Genomic DNA, 23,885 nt, shown 5'->3' with positions numbered 1-23,885 from the left:
GTGAAGCACTGCAGTTGTCTTGCTTGCCTGTTCTGTGATATGTCTGAGCTAGTCTGTCTTTCACATTGACTTTTAGGAGTGGAGGGTAAGGACTGTCAACAAAATGTAACTGTGTTTTTTTATTACTATTATTTAAAAGTATACTGACTAAGAAGTAAATCACACCTGATTATATAATAATCAGACTTGATTTTGATTCTTTCAAGCAATGAAGACAGTGTTGTATTAAATGGCATCTGAAAGAGGTATTTTTCAAAAATTAGCAGAGGTGGGTTTTTTCCTAGAAAATACAGGATGCAGACAAGTATTTTGTCTCATCCTATAATGATGATTATTGGCATTGTAACTATTTTCACCTAAAAGTAATAGGTTGGTTTTCTAAAAAAAATTTACCTCTTAAGCTGCTTTTGAATGTTCAAGGGTAGGCATAAGCCAAACTCTAAACCATCAGATGAAGAACTGAGTTTAACATAACTCTCTCTTTTTGAACTTCACACACTTTACCACTTAATAGTTCTACCATTTCTCTAGTGTAGACAGATAATAAAACCTTCATATTAAGACTTATTTTTTTTCCAAGTTCACGTCATGAAGAAGGCTTGATGCAGGCTTACAGTTGCTACAGTAACTAGAATTATTCAGGATATAGGCAATATGTTTTGGAATAACAACTCAGTTCAGAAAGTATTTGTGTTTAAGGGATTGCTACTTTGGCAATTCCTACTTTTTCTGTAGAAGTAACTATTATAAAGCATATCTTTGACCTACTGAAAGTTATTGTATGCATGGCTATCATAAATTTTCATGTATGTAAAATGAGAAAGTGAAAGATGCGTGAGTTACTAACACAGGCTTATGCAAGCAGAACTTGTAGGAGAGGTCAGGATGAGCAGGAGTCATCTAAGGTTCAGGATACATATGGTCCAGCCTATTAAAGAAACTCTGAAATCTTTTGGATAGTCATGGATCTTGAGGAAGAACTTTCTCCGCAATTTCCAAGGCCCTTTACATTGACTTGACTTTTGTTCTCTGCCACAGTGGAAAAAACACACTCTGCCCTGTATTCTTGTTCACATCAAGCCTTTTAGCAATGTAACATAAGCATTTGTTTTTAATTTGTATGAGTGTCAGTGATTTTTCAGAAGAATGGTTTTACCAGTGAGAGTCATTGAAGAAAACAGGTGCTGTCCAAATAGCAACAAGGTAATATTGCTGCAGTGGTGTAGCTTCTCGGCTTAAATCTGTCACTGCGCTGGCCGATTTCACGAGTTAGCTTCCATTGCAACACTGACATAGAGCTTAGATATGATTTACCAGATGTTTAAGAAAAAGTGAAACCAGAAAACTGCAGCTTTAGATTTAGAAAATAAAAAATTACATTTCTGAGATTTTCATTTGTACTTTATGTTTGGATGATTCATTTGTGTGTGAATGCAAAATCCATTCCATGCTTAAATGTACTTGTAATTATCAGTGTGTGAAGCAAACTGGAGACTCATTCTAAAGTCCATGAGTTTATATGCGGAATATTAAATAGCTGTTGGTGCTAATTGCTGTATGAATTGCAGGAGAAAGTTTCCAGAATGGATAGGATTGTAGCAGAGCACCAGCAGTTCTCACAGAGTGTCAAGGACCTCCAGGACTGGGTTGCTGATGCAGTTCACATGCTGGATTCCTACTGTCATCCTACTGCAGACAAGAGTGTTCTGGACAGCCGGATGTTAAAACTAGAGGTATGGAAACAAGAGTCCCAAAACTTATCTTTTTAAATCTATATGAAGAATACAAATATAGCATACTTATAGTTGTTGCATGTTAGTCTAATAACTGTTGTTCAGATGCTGATTTTCAGTTCATTAAAAAGTAACTCCTTTTGTAGCAGAAAGAGCTCGTTATTAGAACTTTTCTCTAAGAAGTAGATAAGGACCTTAATGACATGGACAACTACACATATGAAAATTCTTGAAGTACTCAAAAGATGTGTGACTGATGAAGGTTCAATAGAGTAAGTAGGGTAGTTAGTTTAGTATATTTCACTATCTATTCCTAGATCTTACAGGTGATACAGTTGATTCAGCAAACCTTTTCCTGTAATTGTTTGCTTTTAAAATGGTGACAACAGTTAAGAAAATAGCATCTGTTGATAATAGAACACTGTAATGTTAAAGAGCACTATTTAGAAGACAATATTTTAATTTTATTGATATCTTGGATTCTGAGCCAGAGATCTTCAAAATTATAACACTAGGTCAAAAAGCAAAAGATTGTAGCATAATACTAAAATTATGTTTTGGCTTTTGTTCATTGAATCTTTTGGGTTCGTGCTTTCAGGCTTTTCATGACTACATAGTGTTAGAGACTGTGAGTTTGCAACTGCACAGCTCCAGGAGCTGATGTCCCTAGGCTGACACTGATGACAGATTTTATTTGTTGATACCTTCATGTTGCAAATATATCCTGGAGTGGTAGAACTGTAGTTAAGCTCTGTAGAAGAGCTTTGTCATTACATCTTGTTGTCTCTATGAATTAATCCTCCTGTTTTCCATCTAAATGATTTTTCCTTTGGAATGTCAGCTTTTTCACTGAACAGTACCTTTTCTGATATACTCTTAAGTACCTGCACAGATTCCACAAAAATTTTTCTATTAACTAAGGGGTTTTTTAACAGCCTGAACCTAACCATTGAAAGTCACTTTCATTTGTGAAGCCCAGCTCTGAACCCCACTGTCCATCTTCCAATTCACTACAAGCTGCTAAATATGATCAGGTCATGTTCCATTAAAGCTAATTAGAATATTCATGTCCAGGTAATGATAAAAATAAAATATATCCACTCACTTCTTAGGGCCTGCTAGCAGTGAAACAAGAAAAAGAAGTCCAAATGAAAATTGTTCTGACAAGAGGAGAATCTGTTCTGCAAAATACTTCTCTGGAGGGAGTACCAGTGATTGAAGGCCAATTGCAAAATCTGAAAGACAGCTGGGCTTCTCTTCTGTCTGCTTGTATCCAGTGCAAGAGGTAAAAAGGGAGTGAGGTGCAGAATGATGCTTCATAGCAAAGCACTGTCAAAACTTTTGAAAAGTAATTTTATTACTACGGAAGTCAAATTCATGTAAAATGATTGCATATGCCAAACATTTAGGGTCTAGAAGTTGTGGTATATTCATTTGAAGTAGAAGGTGAAGAAACTGTGAGAGCTCTAAGCTTTAGTAATACTTATTCTCAATGTACTCTTAAAACTGGATTCCATGTTCATAATCTTGAATATTTTAATTTGCATTGCACTTGATGCTTTGAAACCTTCTCAGAAATTAGAATTTTTCATGGACATTAATGGTTGCTCTGACAAGATTCTGCCTGCTTTTCTACCTGCTACCATTCCAAAGAACAAACTGTAAATTACAGTGCTGCTTCTAGTGATAGAATAAAGAAATATAAAGGAAAAAATGGAGATCTCTTTGGTGGAGCATCAATAACTGCAAAAATAATTGCAAGTTAAAGAAACAAAGGCAATTCAACAGAATTGAATGCTGCAAATTTTGAATGTAGGTAAAGGGGCAGAAAATATCTGATTCTGGATCTTATGCTTTCAGTTACAATTTGTTTACTGAACCTAGAGCGTATCAGCTTCATAAATTACAGATCTACTTAATATTCCAGGTTTGGAAAACTTGATTTCTTTTTGTTAGTCAAACAGTGCTCCTAATTAAAATCTGCAGGATTTTAACAGAACTCTTATCTTGTAATGTATCTCTCTCATAAATATATTCTAGAATATCTATATATTACTATATCTCACTACTCAAATAGCATGGGAATTTTCACTATCACAAAAAAAATATATTTTTTAATTACAGCCAACTGGAAGGAGCTCTCTCCAAATGGACGAGTTACCAGGAAGATGTTAATCAGTTTTCCAGATGGATGGAAAAAGTAGAAGCAAGTATGAATGCTTCTGAAAGGCAATATGCTGAACTGAGGGAAAAAACAGCTGCCCTCAGCAAAGCAAAGGTGTGTTTCATTTACAACAAACCATCAACAAGTACATAATTCCTTAGAGGCAATTAAACAAACCATCTAACTGCAAGAATAATCTGTGGTCTTGTTTTAATGGTGCCTTTTATATGCCTCTCTTTCTGTTTTGCAGCTACTTAATGAAGAGGTGTTGAGTCATAACAGCCTGTTGGAGACTATTGAGGTGAAAAGAAAGGGGATGGCTGAGCATTACATTGCTCAGCTTGAGCTACAAGACCTTCAGGAGAGGTATAAGTTTCTCAAAGAAAGAACAAAGGTACAGTTTTTCTTCATAGCACTACTTGTTCAAAAAGGAAATAAAATATTTCCATTGATCATTTATTTTACAGTTACATGAGAATTAATTGTTTTGGGACAGCTGTAGCTTACTGTAACAGAAGCCTACTAGGGTGATTAATAAATCTGTCTTCCTGTACTGAGCTTCAGAGTGGTTCTAAAAATCAGGAGAGTAGTCTGAGGAACTCCATGTCAAAAGGTTCATTGGCTTTAGCACAGATGTAATTTTACCCATTGTGAAATGTTGAAAAAATCTTCAGACTTGTGATTTGCATAAGTGTATGCAATAAATGTATGTGTTTGCAATAAATTTTACCAGTCAGTTGTGTGATTCACAAATGGTTGACAGCTACAGAGATTTTATTAATGAACACGAACCCTATTAGTGAGTAAACTGACACAAGTGCAATAAGTACTAAATTTACTGATAAATATTGCTAATGTATATCTGGAAAAGGTTAGGACATAGATTAAGATCAGGATGGGGTTTAGGATAAGATATAAGGTAAAAAATAAATAATGAAAGACCTGGTGATAGAGTTAAAGCTAGGCAATTATCTCCAGTTAACCCAAGTTCTTCTGTGATAACTAAATAATGACTAACACATGCTCAGACAGACAACTTCGCTTGAGGACAACAGTGTAGTAAAATTGAATTTTCTTGTTTCAGTGATGCCTTTGTCATGTAGAATGACAAAATTCAAAAATCAGCCAAAATTCAGTTTTTCAAGCACATAAGTGATTCAGTGATTTGTGGACCTATCTTCCACAACTGCAAAAAAATGCTGTCCTCTGTCTTTCTTTTGACTTAGAGTGAATAAAACTGCTCAGATTTGCAAGAGAGATAAATAAGTCCTGGGATGTGCTACTATCCCATGGGGATGCCCTAGTCTACCTTTTTCTCATGCACAAAGCTGTACAAGCTGCCTGTATTTGCTCAGCTTGAGTAACAGCATGGGGACAATAAGAAATGGATGGTGGCTCACAGAGGCAAGAGTTCTGTACATCTTACCCCAAGTAGCAAGAAGCATTCCTTCTTTCTCTTCCACCTAATATCCCTGATGATTGGTCTTCCCTGTTCCCAACTATGGTGATAGTGTCAAGTGTCAAGAGTGCAATCAAGCCTGAGAAACAAATTCAAAATTCAAAGCACATAGCTGGAAAGTAAAAAATGTTTAAATATTTTACTAATCCTCTGGCCAGGCAGGAAACCTGACAAGATTCCCTGAGGATTTATGGCCACATCTGAGCAGTCCAAGACTTGTGATTTCCTAAGCCCCTGTTGAGAGGCAAGAAAACTGGTCTCTCTTTTCCCCTTCCCACTTCTGGGAATGGACAAGTCTTGTAAAAGATGTGATAAGACTTCTGTTTTCCTCCCTTCTCCCATAGACAGACCTGTTAGAAATAAGAGGTGGAGCAGACAGTAAATTCATAGGTTTATTAAAGGGATTGTCTTTTTATGAGTCTACTGCTCTCAAATGCAGCCTGTCTTGTCTCCATCAGAATTTGATTACCCATTCCTATCATTTCTTAGAGGATGTGAATTACATGTAGTGTCTTTTTCTTGCAATTAGTAAGCCTAATCTTGTTCCAATATATGACACCTTTCCTTCTGTACTCCAGGTATGGGAATATTTTAGTGCTGAAATTGCTGTAACTTGCTCACTCACACACACAGAAGACTTGGACTCTGTTTCTTACTGTGCTCTTTAGGGACTGCCTGCAAATATCTTCAAACCTAAGATAGTAGATAATCCTGACAGAAGTGTGTTCAAATTCCATTAAAAAAAAAAAAAAAAAAAGTCATGCAAAAGTTAAAAAAAATGCAATTTCTAAGCTCATATGCTTATTAATCTCTTCAGCAAAGGTATTTCAAATTACGGTAAAAATCAATAAAGGTTTTTGTTATTTAACACTAAGATCTTATTTAAAAGTAATCCCAGATCAAAATTCTAAATCTCAGAAGTTACAAATTTATCTTCTGAGATAAGTATCTTTACCCCTACATGTCTCCCTCTTTCACTGTAATCAATTAAATAATCTTCAGAATTCAAGTACTCTTGAATTCTTGGAAAGTTCAGCATCAGATACAAACCTTTTCTCTTGATGGATGGCTGGAGTTTATGCTCCCTTGGTTTGACAATACACTAAGATATGTATATGTATTTGTAAATATTTTCACATGCAGGAGGCTGTAACAAAAGCTGAAGGACTGCTTACCTTACACCAAGAGTACCAAAGAAATCTGAAGGCCTTTGAAGTATGGCTGGAGAAGGAACAGGAGAAACTTGACTGTTTATGCCATCTTGACGGTGATGCCCAGGAACAGGAGGCAACACTCCGAGATTTACAGGTATGTGATGTGTGACACCCTGAGGAAAAGAAAAACAAACCTTGTGATGGTACAGAAACAGAATGTAATGGTATTGTAACAGAATAACACTTATTTCAAGACAAAAATTGTCTTGAGACCAACTTGAAATTGCATTATACATGAACACTTTGTTGCTCAAAAGTGGTGCCAGTAAAGGTCGTGGAAATATTTTTGCTTATTTCTGGGAAAAAAGTATCAGGCCCTGAATGAAATCTTCAGGCATACTAATCCTTTCTTGAAAGTATATACTTTGCATTAGATGTTGGTTTATCTCTTCTTTTCCTTGTGTGTTTCATAAAATGTGAATAATATTTTCATTGGCATTCCATCTTTTATTGCTCACCGTGCAGGTGCACCAGCTCCAATCATGCAGGCTGGCTCTCATAGTGAGGTGGGAAGACTACACTGACCCACCTGAGTGAAAGTGAACAGTGAACCCATAGTGCTCCAGTAATTCCCCAGTTACCTTAAGCTGACTTAAGATGCTTTAATACCTGCTGTTGAAGGAGCACAAAGTCTGTACTTGCAATATGAAATGTTTGTTACTTTATTCAGGATACTGAGAGATTGTTTGCATGATCAGGGGGTCTGCATATATTTCTGCTCATTATAGTTATTTTACAAAACCCATTTTGAAAATCTGGATATGTATCTCAAGTGAAATCTGAGATGAAACACAACTGTGTTTTGTTAAGGTGATTTCCTTGTTATGTTTTCTAATCAGATTGAATAACTTTGTACTTTCTGATTAAGTGCTAATAAACATGAAAATGCCATATATGTCCAGAAGAGGGTATCAAAAAATTAGTCTGTAGTGTTGTCTCAAACATATGTAAAAATAAATAGGTATATTTTAGAAGATTGAAGCCATGGTTTTTAAAGAGATTCAATTTTAGAGTCAGCCTTACTGTCTACTTACCACATCTGGAAAGTTTTGAATTTATGCTGTGGTGAATGGATTCCATCCATCCCATGCTGGCTCAGGCAGCCAGTGTTTCAGAACTGATGAACTTGACAGGAGAGGAAAGAATTTAATGCATGCTTTGTCAATAATTTTCTGCAGTTCAGTTGTCAGTAATAGTGATGCTTGGTGTGCTTTGTAAGTGAGCATGCTGTGTTATTAGAGGAAAGACTCTCTCTAATGTATGTTTAACCATAGATAACTAAAGAGAATGCCCAGCTGTCTTCAGAGGAACCAAGGGGGTTTTTGCCACGCGTGAATGAAAGCTGTCAATGTAGGGTATGTAACTACCTCTGCCTTTACAGGAGCTGCAGGTCCAATGTGCAGAGGGACAAGCACTATTGAATGCTGCTGTCCATGCCAGAGAGGAGGTGATTCCCTGGGGTATTCCTCAGATAGAAGACAGAGCCCTGGAATCCTTACGTCAGGATTGGCAAGTTTATCAGCAAAGGCTTTCTGAAGCAAGAAGCCAATTAAATGCCACTGTGAGCAAACTGAGGTTAATGCAGAAAAAATTTCAGAAGGTTAATGACTGGTTAACAAACCTGGAGGAGAAAGTTGCTATCAGGACTGGAAGGAGGTCTGGTAGAGCAACAAAAGAAATGCAGCTTCAACAAATGAAGGTAAAGAACATAGTTAAGGCATTCCTTAAACAAAATAACATGAGATGTTTCCGTGTCAATTCTTGGTTGCACAGTGAAAATGAGGCCAAACTTTTAAATTTATTCTGAGTTATTGACTAAAATTATGGATGCAAGAGAGCTTTGTGCCTTCTAGATGTAGGTTCCTCCCATTTTACTGGTGGTGGTATGGCTTATTGGCAGGGAGAGCTGTAATTCATATGCTCTATAGTGTGTGAAGATAGGCAGTGGAATGGACAATAATTAATATGGTAACAGGAGTAAAATGTGACCAACTGTGTTATGAAGTCTCCACTGTGTTGATATAATAATTCTCCTTTAGTCACTGGAATGAGAAGATGTGGTTCTGAACAAAGACAGGGTGAATCCAGGTTACACTTCACAGCCATCTTCAAAACTTCAGGTGAAATTTATAGGAAGCCCAGATTGTAGTTCTACTATTATTTTTCAAGGGAGAAAAAATTTACAAATATTGTATCTGTAGTAATGAAATGCAGTCCATATGGGATGCAAATCTTTCCAGCATATTTGTTACAATAACTTTAATCAGATTCTGATTTATTTTCCATTTCTAAATGAATGTTTACAACCATGCTTTTGTTTTCCTTTTCAACGATTTCCTGACTTAGTTACAGTTAAATTCCTGATAATTTAAGATGTTTGAATCAGCCATATAAGTTTGATAATTTCTTTCTCATAGAAGTGGCATGAAGACATTACAATCTACAAAGATGATGTAGAGGAAGTTGGGGTATTGGCTCAGCAAATGCTAGAGGAAAATCTCACTGCAAGTAGAATGGGAAGTCAGGCTACACAGCTTACATCTCACTACCAAACTCTTCTTCTTCATGTCTTGGTAAGTAATGAAAACTAATTCATTGTTACATTATTAGTTGCCAGTTAAGAAGCAAGTACAAAAAGGCTTTTGTAATTAGATTTTGAGTCTATTCATTACTGTAGATTAAATAGCACAACATTCACATATATATTCATATTCATATGCACATATATTTCATTGGATTAAATGTGCTACAGAAACATAATCAGGATAATGAAGTAGAATACCCTGTCACTATATTTTTTAATAGTTTCAGGAGAAAAATTCAGAATAAAGTAGGCTTGAATACTAATTGACCCCTAGAGAAATGTTTTAGGCTGCCACTGATACACGTTAGTGTGTGGAAAATTTGATTTGGTAAGGTGCAGTTTTCAGGTTAATTTAAGAAGTAATTGCCTCATAGTACTGTAATGAAAAGTCACAATTTGAAGTTCAAAATGTGAGTACATTTTCAGTGTTTAGTATTAGTTCAGTTTTAACATTAGTGATTGACATGTGTACACCCTGACAAGAGCCCTGTAAGAATTATTCACTACTTATGTGAAATAACTCAAAGCCTATGTTTTATCTTTGTATAATAGATTTTATTAATAAATATAAATTTATTGTTATCTTAAACAAATAGCAGTAATAAACATCTGAGTGGTCCTTGTTTCTATCCCTTACCCTGCATATTTGTTTGAAGGAGCAAGTAAAGTTTCTGGAAGAAGAAATACGCTGTATGGAGGAGTCAGAATTGTCTTTTAGTGCTTACACAAATTGGTATGGAGCTACTAACAAGAACTTCAAAAATGTGATCACCAAATTTGACGTGGTCAATAAAACAGTAATGGAGAAAAAAGTGCAGAAACTAGAGGTACAGCTTTCTTAAATACAATTTTTGTTTCTGTTCACAAACAGGAGGCTGTATTTTAACACATATCTTAACAGGTGCTCAAAATTCTGACTTTAGTTTCCAGGAGAACATAATTGGATAAGACGACACAGTACAAAACTTTCTGTCATCGCATCTCATTAGATCATATTTTGGCTATTGAAGTTACAAGTAGTCTTAAATAATACGGTCCTAAATAATAGTCCTATCCTTCCATAAGGCATGCTTGTATCTGTTTTATGTTAGGTTAAAACTTAAAATAAATTCCTATACCCCCAATTCCCTGCAAGTATACTTTTTTGTGCACTGTGTATTTTCTATGTCCTGTGACAAGAAGTGCTTCCTACTTCTCTTCATTGAAACCTTCATATTTCATCCCAAAAGTTGTAGATGAGCTTCTCATATGTCCTGCAGCTTAAGCAGCTTAAATGTAATACTGTAAGGGAAAGTTTTCATCTGTTCCAGAATTTGGAGTAGACATCCTTTCCTGGGAGCCCCCAGTTTCTCTGTTTAAACTCACAAGCCCAGTGCAGGGCAGAAGTATTTGCTTTATCTGCTTCCTTCTTGCTTGACACACCTTAACTCCAGGCAATTTTGTACTGAAAAGTCCACTCATTTTCCCTAGCAATTCTTTCTGTGGCTGTAGCAAAGTTTAAAAAAGGCAAGTTTTTATACATTTTCTGTTAACCAAGGTTTCCTTCACAGGTGCTATTGAGTGATATGGACATAGGCCACAGTTTACTGAAATCAGCCCGTGAGAAGGGAGAGCGAGCCATAAAATACATGGAAGAACACGAAGTTGAACAGTTAAGAAAAGAAATTGGTGATCACGTGGAACAGCTTGAAGAGCTGGCTGGCTCTATCAGAAAAGAGCACATGACTTCAGAGAAGTGTCTTCAGCTGGTAAAGGAGTTCACAGATAAGTATAAGGCCCAAACTCAGTGGGTCATGGAATACCAAGCCATCTTACATGCTCCCATGGAGCCAAAGAGTGAACTCTATGAGAAGAAGGCACAATTGTCCAAATACAAGGTAAAAAGAAGTTATCTCATAATACTACTGAATTTATTTTAATCTAGTAATGCTCAATAAATCATCTGATCAGGTATCCAAGTTTCTTCAGTAGGTGCATGTGATGTTTCTGATCTGGATATCCCAGTCCGTATCAATGCAAACAGGCATGATACCTGCCTCTACAAACCAGAATGAGCCCCTGGATTAGAAATGTGAATGTCCTAAAAAGGCTTCCATAGCTGAAAATTTCCTGTAATGGAGCAAAATTCTTTTATGAGTATACATATGAGTAATTGCATTGATCTCAACAGAGGTGATTGCAGTTGAAGTGAATATAGAAATCAGTTGGTCTTTCATTACTTCAGACATTGTCACTGTTTACATTGACTTAATCCTTTTCTGGTTAAAGCTGGATGTCCCAGCTCAACTGATATCCCAGACAGTCAGCTGCTATGACCTCCCATGTTTTTGGTAGGATTTTAATGAAGTGTTTGGGGTTATTCTCCAGTCACAAAAATGAGTCAAAACTTTGCTGACAAGCCACATTTTTTCTTCTAATGATGTTTTCATAAAATAATCCAGGATTACAAATGTTTCATGAAAAGTGTCCTGTGCCCAGCTGAGGTGGAGTTAACTCTCCTCACTGCAGCCCATATAGTGCTGTGCTTTACATTTGTGGCTAAAAAGATGTTGCCTACAATCAAATGTTTTGGTCATTGCTGAGCAATACCTACATTGCTTCAAGACTTTCTTGCTAAAGCTGCCCAGTACCCCTTGTCAGCTTTCCCACTTAAAGTTGCATGTCACAGTTGTGTGGTTGCTTTCTACGTGTTTAGGGAGTTGTGCTCACTAAAGTACAGTGCTAAGAACTCATCACACACCATCTCATTAAGGGGATGGCTTTGGTGATACTTTCCCACTGATTTTCATAATTTGTTCCTCTGAACAAATTTTATCCCTAGAACTGGCCACTTCATGCAGATGAACTCCCTCTGCTTCACCAGTTCCAGACTGTCAGCCATGCTACTAGCCACTCTCAAAAGAACCTGTTGTTTTTATATGTGTGCACAGTTGTTGTCTCAGGACAGGGCTGAGAAACAGAATCCTGTATTGGTAAATAAAGTTCTGCCTGTCTGGAAAGGATTATGTAAACCATGGTAGAAGGCTATGCATCAAACCAAAAGGAAGTTAGTGAAATACATCTCCAGTGATCAGTAGATATATTTTAATTCTTGCTTGCATTGTAGTCCATACAGCAGACTGTTCTGTCTCAGGAGCCCTCAATAAAGTCAGTGATTGAAAAGGGAGAGGCACTTTGTGATTTGGTGAATGATGTGGCACTAAAGAACAACATTCAAGACCTTCAGAGCAGTTACCAGGATCTCTGCAGCAAAATAAAGGTATAAAGGAAGAAACATCAGGATTCTTCCAATTTGCTATATTTTTACTCCTCTTTAAGAAATGAACTATTTATTACATGCTATATCATGTCTATACAAAGAACCAGATACCTTTATTACTCTTGGTGTTCTGTTGGGGTTTTTTTGTTTTCTTTTGGAGGGAGGACAGAAGTGACAGGCAAGTTTTGAATATGGAAAAAAACTACTTAAATAAATTGAACCAGAGTAGCTGAAATTAATTCTGAATGTGGCAGGTGAAGTCTTTGTGTTTTGTAACACTAAGGAGGTCTGTATTGGTGACTAGTCTGTGTTATTGTTACTATTTTTGAAAATGTTAATTGGAATTCTAAGTACATTATTCCTTGAAGGGACAGATGCCCTTAGATTATACTCTCTCTTGTTTCTGCTTGATCTTCACAAACTGTTTAGTTTAGTTGTTAAATAAAAGGCACCAGAGAAAACAAACTGCAAGATGGATATAATTTAATTCAGCAAGGGCATTATTAATTAACACTGATTCATTAGTCCGTATGTATGTAGTACTTTGAAAGGTCTAATGCTTCTAAATACATCCTAAAGTATGATTATTCCTAAAGCTTTTAATAGGTTATACTCCTAACAAGGATAAGCTCTGCAAACCATGCTAGTACTTATGCTTGACCTAGGCACCATTAATTGCCAATCCAGACTGGTGTCTGATGAAAATAGGAGATGATTTTATTTTTTTCAAAGTTGATTTTTAGTTTAAAGACATGTCTCTGATCTGTACCAAAAAAGTGATGCCCATTACATTATATACAATGTTGGGAGCTGAAATTTAGAGAAGCTTCCTGAAAATAATAAATACTTTTTAACTCAGTGTGTACATTCTTAATTTGTCAACCACAGGCACGGGCAGTATGTACATGGAAAGGCTGGTAGGTCAAGTGCAGTCTTTCAAAGAGTGTGTAATAACTGTCAGTGAACATAATGTCAAGTTGACAGCCTTAATTTCTCAAGTGTTTCCCTCAGCCTTCAAAGTATGGTATTTGATCTGGAATGAAAATACTGCTAGGTACCACAGAACTAATTATTCACAGAAGAAATATGTCTTTTGATTTCTTCCTTTACAGACTATTCATGTAAGATTCCCTCACAGGAATATAAATTTAGATGATAATTCTCACTATGTTTTTGAGTTCTTGGTGGGTTTTGGCTTGTTAGGGTTTTTTTTTTTAACTCTTGTAATTACCTGAAAAATTAATTTTGTTTATTGTGGACCTGCAGGCATGTGTTGAAACCTTAGAAGTGAGAGTAAAAGAACATGAGGATTACAATAGTGATTTGCAAGATGGGGAGAAATGGTTATTACATATGTCCAGCAGATTGGCCAGCCCTGACCTCATGGAAAGCAACAGTCTTGAAATAATCACTCAGCAACTAGCTAACCAAAAGGTGTGTTTGCTATTGGTGATCTTCCCTTGTAAAACTGAATTTTTCTCTGCCTCCTCTACAGAGATCTAACTATTTGTCATTCCCCTATTTTATTTCTCTTGCTGCTGTGTAAATAATCATCAGTGTTACTAATGCAGTTAAAAAATATGGCTTGTTGTTAGCATCATTTCTTGGATGAAACTGCTTTACACAAAGAGCTTTGTTGTGCTCTGATCTGATTTCTGTGTCAGATTTTCCCTGAGACTTCCCAGGAAATGAACCACAAAAACTGAATATTGGTCATTTTACTCTTGAAGTATCTCTTGTTCTAGCACTTCTGTTGAAAAATATTTAAATTGAAAATTTTATTGGTATGGATCTGCTAACGAGAACTTTAGAAATTTGATCACCACATTGGATGTGGCTGATAAAACAGCAGTGGAGAAGAAAGTACAGAAACTAGAGGTACCTCTATTAGGTTGTTCTAATTCTAGGTTTTTCTATTAGGTTGTCGCTTTTATTCAAGGTGGTGTTATGGTTAATTTTAGTGAAAATCATTTAATACCTTGATAGCCAATGCTTTCTAGAAGATAAAAGAGAACAAAATCCAACTACCACTAGCTGAAACTGAGATTCCAATGGCAAATATTGAAGTCTTAAATTATTTGTGATTGGTATGTTATTCTTTAAGTCACCTTCATAGATAAGAAATTGGCTCCACCAAAGTCAATGGAAAGAACTGTCCACTGTGGACAGTATGATTCAACATGAGATTTAATTTGCATTACTAGACACAAGAGCAACTGGAGAAGCTGTGAAGAGCATGCAACAAATGAAGATTCAGTGTAGTCTTGGGGTCTGAGCAGAGCGTGTTTTCACCTTATGACAGTGCTACTGCTGTTTCTGTGGGGTATCTGTGTAAAGACTTTTGACAATGACTTTACAATGAACATGCAGTCCAATAGCTTGACTATGACAACACATGTTGTCTGATTTTTTTTTTCCAAGTCTGAGGATGAAGTGTTTAAAGGAGGGAGAAAAAACATTCTGCACCACAGCATATTTCTTCAAAAGTATTTTATCTGTTTCTTAGGCTATCATGGAAGAAATTGCAGGATTTGAAGATCGTTTGAACAACCTTAAGAGTAAAGGTGATTACCTGATCAGTCAATGCTCGGAACATCTTCAAGCAAAATTTAAGCAAAATATACAAAGCCATCTTCAGGGGACAAGGGACAGCTATTCTGCCATATGTAGCACAGCCCAAAGAGTAAGTCTTGTTTCAAAGATTTGTTTATATGCCATTTAAAAATAAAGTGTATTATTATTTCTATGAGTTATTTCTTTAAATGATATAAAACTCTTCTTACTGTTTCCATTTCTATTGAACCTACAGACTACTGAGCACTTCATCATTCTTGTTCTACACTTGAATTCCTTGTGATCCAAAGGTTGTCTTGCAACTAACAAAAATAGTGGCCTGTCAGTCCTTACCTTAATCTTACCACATGCTCACTATCTTGCTGTTACACTAGCTTCTGAGCAGCTGCAACAAAAAAAATAGACCTTTTCTACTTCAAAAACTAGGAGAAAATTGCGGTCTTAGTGTTGATAGTTTTCATACATACATAAACAGGCCTCAAGTATGTGCTATGAAATACTGTCTCTCTCATTAAAACCAGAATAAGAAGGGCCAGCTGGGTCATTCCATTAAACCAATTAAGAGATTAAGCCAGCAGTCAAAAATCCCCCCCAAACAAAACCCAAAAAGACCTAAAGAAAACAACCATAAAACAAACTAAAATAATCTTACATAAAATCAATACAAAAATGTTGGATGCAGAAAAAGAGAGCATGCTTTTCATTTGCATCTCTATCTTTTCTTTTCAGAAGCTGTGCATTAAATATTGTCCATCTTCTCCACATGTTAGTAGGGTGCAGTGAGAGTTTAAGGAGCTTTCAGCCCTTGGTACTTTAATGTACAAGGGATAAAATAATCAAAGTCTTAATACTTCTGTTTTATTGACAGTTTTCAGGGTAGGAAAAGAGAGACAATGGTGCTATTTGAAAATGTGATAAACTTACAAATTGTTTTGTTTAGGTGTACCAGACTTTGGAACATGAGCTCCAGAAGCATGTTAATCATCAAGATACTCTTCAACAGTGCCAGACTTGGCTGTCTACAGTGCAGTCAGAGCTAAAGCCAACTACTTGGACAGCGTTCAGCCTGGCAGATGCAGTTAAACAGGTAAAAGTTTAGCACTTAAAAAAGCTGAGTTATTCTAATTAAGATGAGTTTAGATAAGAGATTTAAATGTTTAGAAATAGATATTTTCTAGCCTTCTCTGAAGACTGTGTAGCCTCAAAGTTCGTTCCTGACCTCGAAAATAATACCTAGAATGCAAAATATCTGTAGGTGAAAAATCAAAGAGGGCTTTTGCTTGCTCAGCTTAATGCTTAGAAACATGTTACCTGAAAAATGTTGGCCACTTAGCTAAATCAGATACTCCATATATGTGTTTAGCAGAGGCGTTGTGTCTTTCTGCTTTTGCAATTGCCTGTCTGTCTGCTACATTCCTTATGCGACCTTTTCACACTACCATGGACACAGAGTCAATTATCAGGCAATTAAAACATTTTTTCAGTCTAAAAGCATAGAACTACCTGTAGCCTTCATCAAAAATTAAGAATTCTTTCACTGATTCTTGATTATTCTTAGTGACACTGCATTTTACATTGGATTCATAACTTGGTTTTAAATTAAACTGGTATGGTGCTAAAAATGCTGGAATTGAGCGGTGTCCTATCCATCGTCTCACTTAACAGAGACCTTGAAATACTAGAGATGGCAGACCTACAGGGGCAGGGGAAGCAGGGTGGGTGTAACACAGTGAGACCAGCACCTAAGTTCCACTAAGATGAATTTCTCATGATCTGTCAGACACTGGAAAATTTTACAGCTGTAGGAACAGGATGTGTTGATAATCCTATGGAGCTCTGGTTTCCATTCACATTGGGAAAATCTGTCACCTTGTTGAGACTGTGTGTTTCTAAGAAATAAGCTAGCTAATTCATATATCTCTAAGTGTTTTGGTAATACAATAATAATCAAGTTTTTAGGGATTATTCCTTTCCATAATTATAACATAGAAACATTACCTAAAAAAGAATGTATTTCTACATTTAATTTTATGAAAAAAATACTAAAATGTATGATTGCAATCAAACAATAAAAAATGTATGATTGCAATAAAACAAAGATATTATTTCCAGAGTTTCAGGGTTTATTTTTGAGTTGTCTTCCCTCAGGTTAAACATTTCCGGGCTCTGCAGGAGCAGGCCAATACATACTTGGATCTTCTGTGCTCCATGTGTGATCTGTCAGATGCCACAGTGAAGAGTACAGCAGCAGATATTCAACAAACAAAACAAACGGTACAAGATAACCACAACAACCCACTTCTAATCCTATTTAGAGCTTTAACTGCCTTGATCCGTTCCCTTTTAAAAGGTCATATCGGGTAATGGTTTAAAGAAATATCATCTTACTTTCATCTTAAGTATTTCTTCAGAGATAATAAATAGTTTTCACTTTTTGCTTTTTTTTTTTTAATTATTAAATCCATACATTACCATCCTGGTACTAATAAAAAGGTTGCTAAAGGTACTTAAACAATGTTACAAGATGTTGGTCTAAAGCTATAGAAATAACATTCTGTGGAAGAAAAAGTTATTAGAATTATGTTTTCAAAAAACACAATTCAGTCTAATATTCTCTGTATTTTATTATTTTATTATTTATTCAACAATAGACTGATGTTCATGTTGGCCTATATTAATGGATTAATAATATAATTATCATAACAATAAAAAATATGATGGTTCAGTTCATTAATCAAAGTGCATCCATTTCAGCATATTAATTTATAGAAGTGTTCCTCAATTCTAAGTCTTAAAGTCACTTCATGCTTAGGTTTAAAATGGAACTATAAACTGAAGTTATTGGAAACGAAGTATTATAAGCATTCCTCTTGTTGTAAACATGAAAAATTTAGTTTCTCGTACACAGACACACAACCAAAGTCTTGAAACTACTTTTAAGAGTAAAGATCTAATACATACAGTAACAGCATTCCATACCACAGAAGGGAATTGTACAAATCTAAATAACCCATAAAAATATGGCAGTCCAAGAGGTGAATAGCTGGAAAACATCACAAACATCAAAATAAGATACTCCTTTGACATACAAAGCAATGAAATGTTGCTAAGAAATCACAGATGGTACAGTGCCGCGATACACTAAGCTGGTTGAGTGTCTAAATCTTAAAGGCACCCAACTGCTGTATTTAGAGCAAAAGCAGCTGTGTCACTATTGGTGTAAGAGGATTGATGGTTCAGATCTGGTAAGCATTCTTCTTATTGACATTTTAGAGGTTAGGCATTAGAATTAATTTAGGCATTTTAGAATTATAGGCATTTTAGGATACCTATATTTAGAGGTATATAGGCAAAATAACTGGGCTAAGCAAATTAAATGGAAGTGTCTGGTTGAAACTTTTATGTAGGGTATGTTCTAACAATATTCTTGGCATGCAGTAGATTAAATTATACAATTAATTTAAGCTTTAGCAGAGGACAGAGAACATTTAAATACAAACACTCATAAACTTACTTGCTTCTCTCAAGGGGGAATGATATTTAATTTCTTTTTTGTTGTTGTTTTTGTTTCCACATGTATTTCCTTTGATAGGTACAATTTTTGTGACTTTTGAAGGCTAAGGCTCTTTTTGTGGATAATGTTAGCCCCTTCAGAACCTGGTGCAGAAATTGCTTTAGTACAGTATTGTGCTCAGAGGAAGAATGGTATTCATCCTCCATTCTCCAAAAATACAGGAATTAAAGCATTCCTACTCCTTTTCATTTCTTTTCTTCTAGATTGAGCAACAGATAATGCACTCACAGTATTTGTCTCAAGGTTGGGAAGAGATCAAACAGCTGAAGGCTGAGCTATGGATATATTTCCAGGATGCGGATCAACAACTACAGAATTTAAAAAGGAGACAGGCAGAGTTGGAGCTAAATATTGCCCAGAATATGGTACTCCAGGTTAAGGTAAGGAGACTTTGGATTAAGAACAGAAGATAAGGAAGAAGTTCATCCTGTGGGTGATATAATTTCATCATGTATATTTTATGCACATACTGCATACAATGCCTAATATGCTCTAAGCAAGAGCAGAGAAGATAGAGGAAAGAGTGTTTCCTTGTTGATGCTACAGGCTGATTTGGTGAGCAGAAAACTGTACTTTAATATTTTTCTGTCTTTGCTTTTGTAATAATAGACAACTATCAGCCTCCTGATCTGATTTGCATTTGCTTTTAGACTAAATGCTGATCACAGTGGACCTGAAGATAAGATTTACAAATTGTGCTTGCAAAATTCTTTAATTTCTATACTTCTAAATAGTTTTGAAGTATTTAAAAATTAGTCAATGAAAATATTTGATGTTGCTGATCTCTAAGAAGATGTATGACAGAAACACAATTTAATTAAAGAGACAGATACCTTCATATCTTCTCTCATTAATTCCAGAAGAGAGACATTTTATGACCATTCTGTACACATCAGTTACTCTACATACCAATAACTCAAAAAAAAAGGATAATTTATTTAATAAATGAATAAATATGTGGGTTTTTAATTTTAGGTCTAGACTTTGCTTGTATTCTTTCTCTGATGTGCCAAGAGTTAGGTGAAAAGTAAACAGCATTTCCTCTCCATTTCTGTTCTACTCACACTTTGGAACAAAGTCAAAGCCTTTGAAGATGCCTCAGCACAATCTGGACTGAAAGCTGTTACACCAGCTATCAGAGTCCAGGAAGAAGGAGTCTCTCTTTCTTCACTCTTTCTGTCAGTAACTTTGGATTATAATGAAAGGGAGACACCCGCCGTACTGTTAGATGTGGCACAAGGTGGTTTTTTTTCTAATAATTTCCCCTGGTAAAGGAAGATGCCTAGCTCCATTTGAAGTCATCATGAAGAGGAATGAGGCAGAGCTGGAGATGGGTGTGCTTGTTTAGTTATAGTTGCTGGAAGTAGAATGTAGGTTGTCAGTATATTGTGTATTTTTGTTTTTGGGATAGCTCTGACTTCTTATTTTGTAGGATGTGTATGCAGATGAACTCTCTCAGTTAGTAGTTATTAATCATACGTAATCCATGGTTTTGTTTCAAAAGTGACAGTGGTAATGGTTGCTGTTACAGAAGTAGAACAATACAGAGTACGGATACGGAGTCTCACTGACTCATGGACTCTGCTTCCTATTTTTAGTCTCTAATGAAAAAGCAAAAAAAAAAAAAAACCTAGTAATAGTGCTGGTAAAATGAATTATTCTTGTGAGATTCAATACTACCTTGCATGTTTTAGTGTATGGTGGGAGCTGTGCTAGTCCAGAAGCCTGGACAACAAGACATGACTCAATCAAGAATTCTGTTTATCACTGGCACTCGGAAACTCCTCTGGCTTGTTTTAGCATCTATTACCAACTTGTCTTCACATGAGAAGATGAGGAGGAGGGTTTGGAAAGGAGTGAAAACTTCCAATTTACATCTGCAGAGCATTTTCCTGGGCAGATAATTATTTCATATACAATTTATTTATTTCAGAGCTTTTATTTAAGTTCCACTTTATAATTTTGAATGCATATTATTACATTGGGTTTTACTTGTATCTTTTTCAGGAATTCAGTCAGAAGTTGCAGTCTAAGCAGTCAGCTCTCACCTCTGTGACTGAGAAGATGAATAAACTTACTCGAGGACAGGAATCACCTGAACACAAGGAAATAGGAGAACTGAGCAACCAGTGGCTGGACCTCTGCCTTCAGGCACATAATTTGCTCATGCAGAGGGAGGAGGATCTGCAGAGGACAAGGGATTACCATGATCGCATGAATGTTGTTGAAGTTTTTCTGGAAAAGCTCACAAAAGAGTGGGACAACCTGGCTAGGTAAAAAAGGAGTTGCATCTCTGCAAACTGTGCATATATGCTGAAAGAGCTTTTTACAGAGTGCCTCTAAGTGAGAGCCACTAAAAATTTCTTTTTCCATACTTAATTAAAAGCACACTTCCCTTATAAATTGTCGGGCAAATAATAATTTCTGTTGAGATTTGAGTTTCTGAGAGAGTTGGAGAAGCCTTATTTTCAGTTTTTGTCTTTACGGCAAGTATTGATTGATCCTATCTCAGGGTATAGCATTTCCTGATATTTCAAGAATGTTGACGATTTCATTTGAACTTTTTCATTTGAGGTGGTTCATGAATTCATGGTCCATTCCCTGGTTCATTTTCATTGTGATACTTTGTTGTATCTATTAGAATATGATATTAAAGCTTAGTGACTACTCCTAAATATTTACTGCTGCTTTGCATAGGTTAAGCACACCAGCTGTGAGTAAAATTGTGTATTACTGCTCCTGTCACTGTCATGGAGCAAGATTCACTCAACCTCAATACTTGCTGTTGTTCATATGCGCACTCAACCTGATGACCATAGAGCAGATGAAAGGGAAGCTAATAAATATGTAAATTTTTAAAATTAGTGTTCAAGGCTTCTACCTTCAAGTGACTCTGAAAACTTTAAGTCTTTATATCATATTGATATAAATATTTAGAGGACTTACAATTAATCCTGACCTCTTTTAAAGGTCTGTGCTGAAATAGGATCTAATAACTTGTTTTGTCCTTTTTGATAACAGATCTGATGCTGAAAGTACAAATGTGCACCTTGAAGCTTTGCAAAAACTGGCAATTGCACTACAGGAAAGGATATTTGCTCTGGAAGATTTGAAAGATCAGAAGCAGAAGATGATAGAACATTTGAATCTTGATGACAAAGAATTAGTAAAGGAGCAATTCAGTCATTTTGAACAACGCTGGACTCAGCTGGAGGACCTTGTCAAACGGAAAATTCAAGTTTCTGTTTCAACCTTAGAAGAGCTCAGCTTGGTGCATTCCAAATTTCAGGAACTAATGGAATGGGCAGAGGAACAGCAACCTAGTGTCTCAGAAGCTCTTAAACAGAGCCCTCCTCCAGATATGGCTCAGAGCCTTCTCATGGATCATCTTGCTATTTGCAGTGAGCTTGAAGCCAAACAGCTTGTTCTGAAGATGCTTCTGAAGGATGCTGACAGGGTGATGGCCAACCTAGGGCTCAATGAAAGGCAAGAACTGCAGAAAACACTGTCTGATGCACAGCACCATGTGGCTTGTCTCAGTGATCTGGTTGGCCAGAGGAGAAAACATCTGAATAAAGCATTGTCTGAAAAGACACAGTTTCTCATGGCAATCTTTGAGGCTACAAACCAAATTCACCAGCATGAGAAGAAGGTGATGTTTCCAGAACATATTTGTCTTTTGCCCGAAGATGTGAATAAACAGATCAGGACTTGTAAGAATACCCAGGCTAATCTGAAGGCCTATCAAAACGAGATCACAGGGTTGTGGGCTCAAGGAAGGGATTTAATGAAAGAAGCAACAAATCAAGAGAAGAGTGAGATGTTAGGTAAACTGCAAGAACTACAGAATGTGTATGACACTGTTTTACAAAAGTGTAACCACAGATTGTTAGAACTGGAGAAAAATATTGTTTCCAGGAAATATTTCAAGGAAGATTTGGATAAAGCTTGCCATTGGCTAAAACAAGCTGATATTGTCACATTCCCAGAAGTCAATGTAATGAATTCTAACACTGAGTTATACAGCCAGCTGGCAAAGTATCAACAGATTCTTGAGCAATCTCCAGAATACGAAAATCTGCTACTTACACTGCAAAGAGATGGCCAAGAAATCCTACCATCACTTAATGAAGTGGATCATTCTTACCTAGATGAAAAACTTAACAGTCTCCCTCAGCAATTCAATATAGTCACTGCTCTGGCAAAAGAAAAATTATATAAGGTTCAGGAAGCAATTTATGCCAGAAAAGAGTATGCCTCATTGATTGAGTTGACGAGTAAAGCTCTGACTGAGCTAGAAGACCAGTTTATTAACATGGACAAAGCTCCAGCTGCTGTTTCAGCCAAAGAAACTGTGTCACTCCAGCAAGCCTACAGAGATCTCTTAGGTGAAGCCACGAGCCTTGCTGCAGCAGTGGATGAACTGAACCAGAAGAAGGAGGCTTTTCGAAGCACTGGCCAGCCCTGGCAGCCAGATGAGATGTTAAAACTTGCCACACTATATCACAAGTTGAAGAGGCAAATAGAACAGAAAATCAACCTGTTGGATGACACAATAGAAGCATGCCAGGAGCATGAAAATATGTGTATGCAGTTTGAGGCACAGCTAGAGACAGTGCAAAAGGAGCAGGTTAAGGTGAATGAAGAAACTCTCCCAATAGAAGAAAAGTTGAAAATATACCATTCTCTGGTGGGCAGCTTGCAAGACTCAGGAAGTCTTCTGAAACAAATAACTGAACATCTAGAAGCCCTTTCTCCTCAGGTTGACTCATGTGCTTATGAGACTGCAAACCATCAAGTTAAAGTTTGGCAAGAGAAGCTGAAGTCTTTGCATTCTGCCATTGTTGACACAGTGATGGAGTGTGAGAGCAGACTTGTGCAGAGCATTGACTTCAAGACAGAAATCTGCCGCTCACTTGAATGGTTGAGGTGGGTGAAAACAGAACTGAATGGAACATTAAGTTTGGACCTCAAACTGCAAAACATCCAAGAAGAAATCCGAAAGGTTCAGATACATCAGGAAGAAGTGCAGTCGAGCCTCAGAATAATGAATGCACTGAGCAATAAAGAGAAAGAGCGCTACATGAAAGCAAAGGAGCTGATACCTGCTGACCTGGAAAACACTCTTGCTGAGCTGGCAGAACTGGATGGTGAAGTTCAAGAAGCTATACATGTGAGACAGGTTAGTCAACCAAAACATCATGAATTTCTCAGTCATAAAGCTGAAAAAGATGGCTCTATGGCTTGATCTTTACAATCACCACAAAAAGACTCATTTTAGTAATCCTACTGTATGGTTTTTTAAATTACACAGGCTACTGTGA

General features: G+C 36.4%; 1 protein-coding gene across 26 annotated transcripts in view; it reads left to right on the top strand.

The window, feature by feature from the left end:
• SYNE1 (spectrin repeat containing nuclear envelope protein 1) overlaps positions 1-23,885 on the top strand; it is a 287,044-nt gene that overhangs the window by 147,802 nt on the left and 115,357 nt on the right. For all 26 annotated transcript variants that reach the window (XM_072926945.1, XM_072926947.1, XM_072926946.1 and 23 more), the window contains 17 exons: positions 1,569-1,733; positions 2,846-3,018; positions 3,858-4,011; positions 4,148-4,291; positions 6,500-6,664; positions 7,952-8,269; positions 8,988-9,143; positions 9,811-9,981; positions 10,705-11,031; positions 12,261-12,413; positions 13,680-13,847; positions 14,920-15,096; positions 15,928-16,074; positions 17,136-17,261; positions 18,765-18,941; positions 20,569-20,834; positions 21,583-23,743. In XM_072926945.1, coding sequence (XP_072783046.1) covers positions 1,569-1,733; positions 2,846-3,018; positions 3,858-4,011; positions 4,148-4,291; positions 6,500-6,664; positions 7,952-8,269; positions 8,988-9,143; positions 9,811-9,981; positions 10,705-11,031; positions 12,261-12,413; positions 13,680-13,847; positions 14,920-15,096; positions 15,928-16,074; positions 17,136-17,261; positions 18,765-18,941; positions 20,569-20,834; positions 21,583-23,743 — 5,148 coding nt within the window. The remainder of the gene's footprint in view (positions 1-1,568; positions 1,734-2,845; positions 3,019-3,857; positions 4,012-4,147; positions 4,292-6,499; positions 6,665-7,951; positions 8,270-8,987; positions 9,144-9,810; positions 9,982-10,704; positions 11,032-12,260; positions 12,414-13,679; positions 13,848-14,919; positions 15,097-15,927; positions 16,075-17,135; positions 17,262-18,764; positions 18,942-20,568; positions 20,835-21,582; positions 23,744-23,885) is intronic.

Source organism: Taeniopygia guttata, chromosome 3, assembly GCF_048771995.1.
Source record: "Taeniopygia guttata chromosome 3, bTaeGut7.mat, whole genome shotgun sequence".
Lineage (NCBI taxonomy): Eukaryota > Metazoa > Chordata > Aves > Passeriformes > Estrildidae > Taeniopygia > Taeniopygia guttata.
The sequence above is the reverse complement of the archived record's forward strand: the minus strand, read 5'-3'. Positions and strand labels throughout refer to the sequence as shown.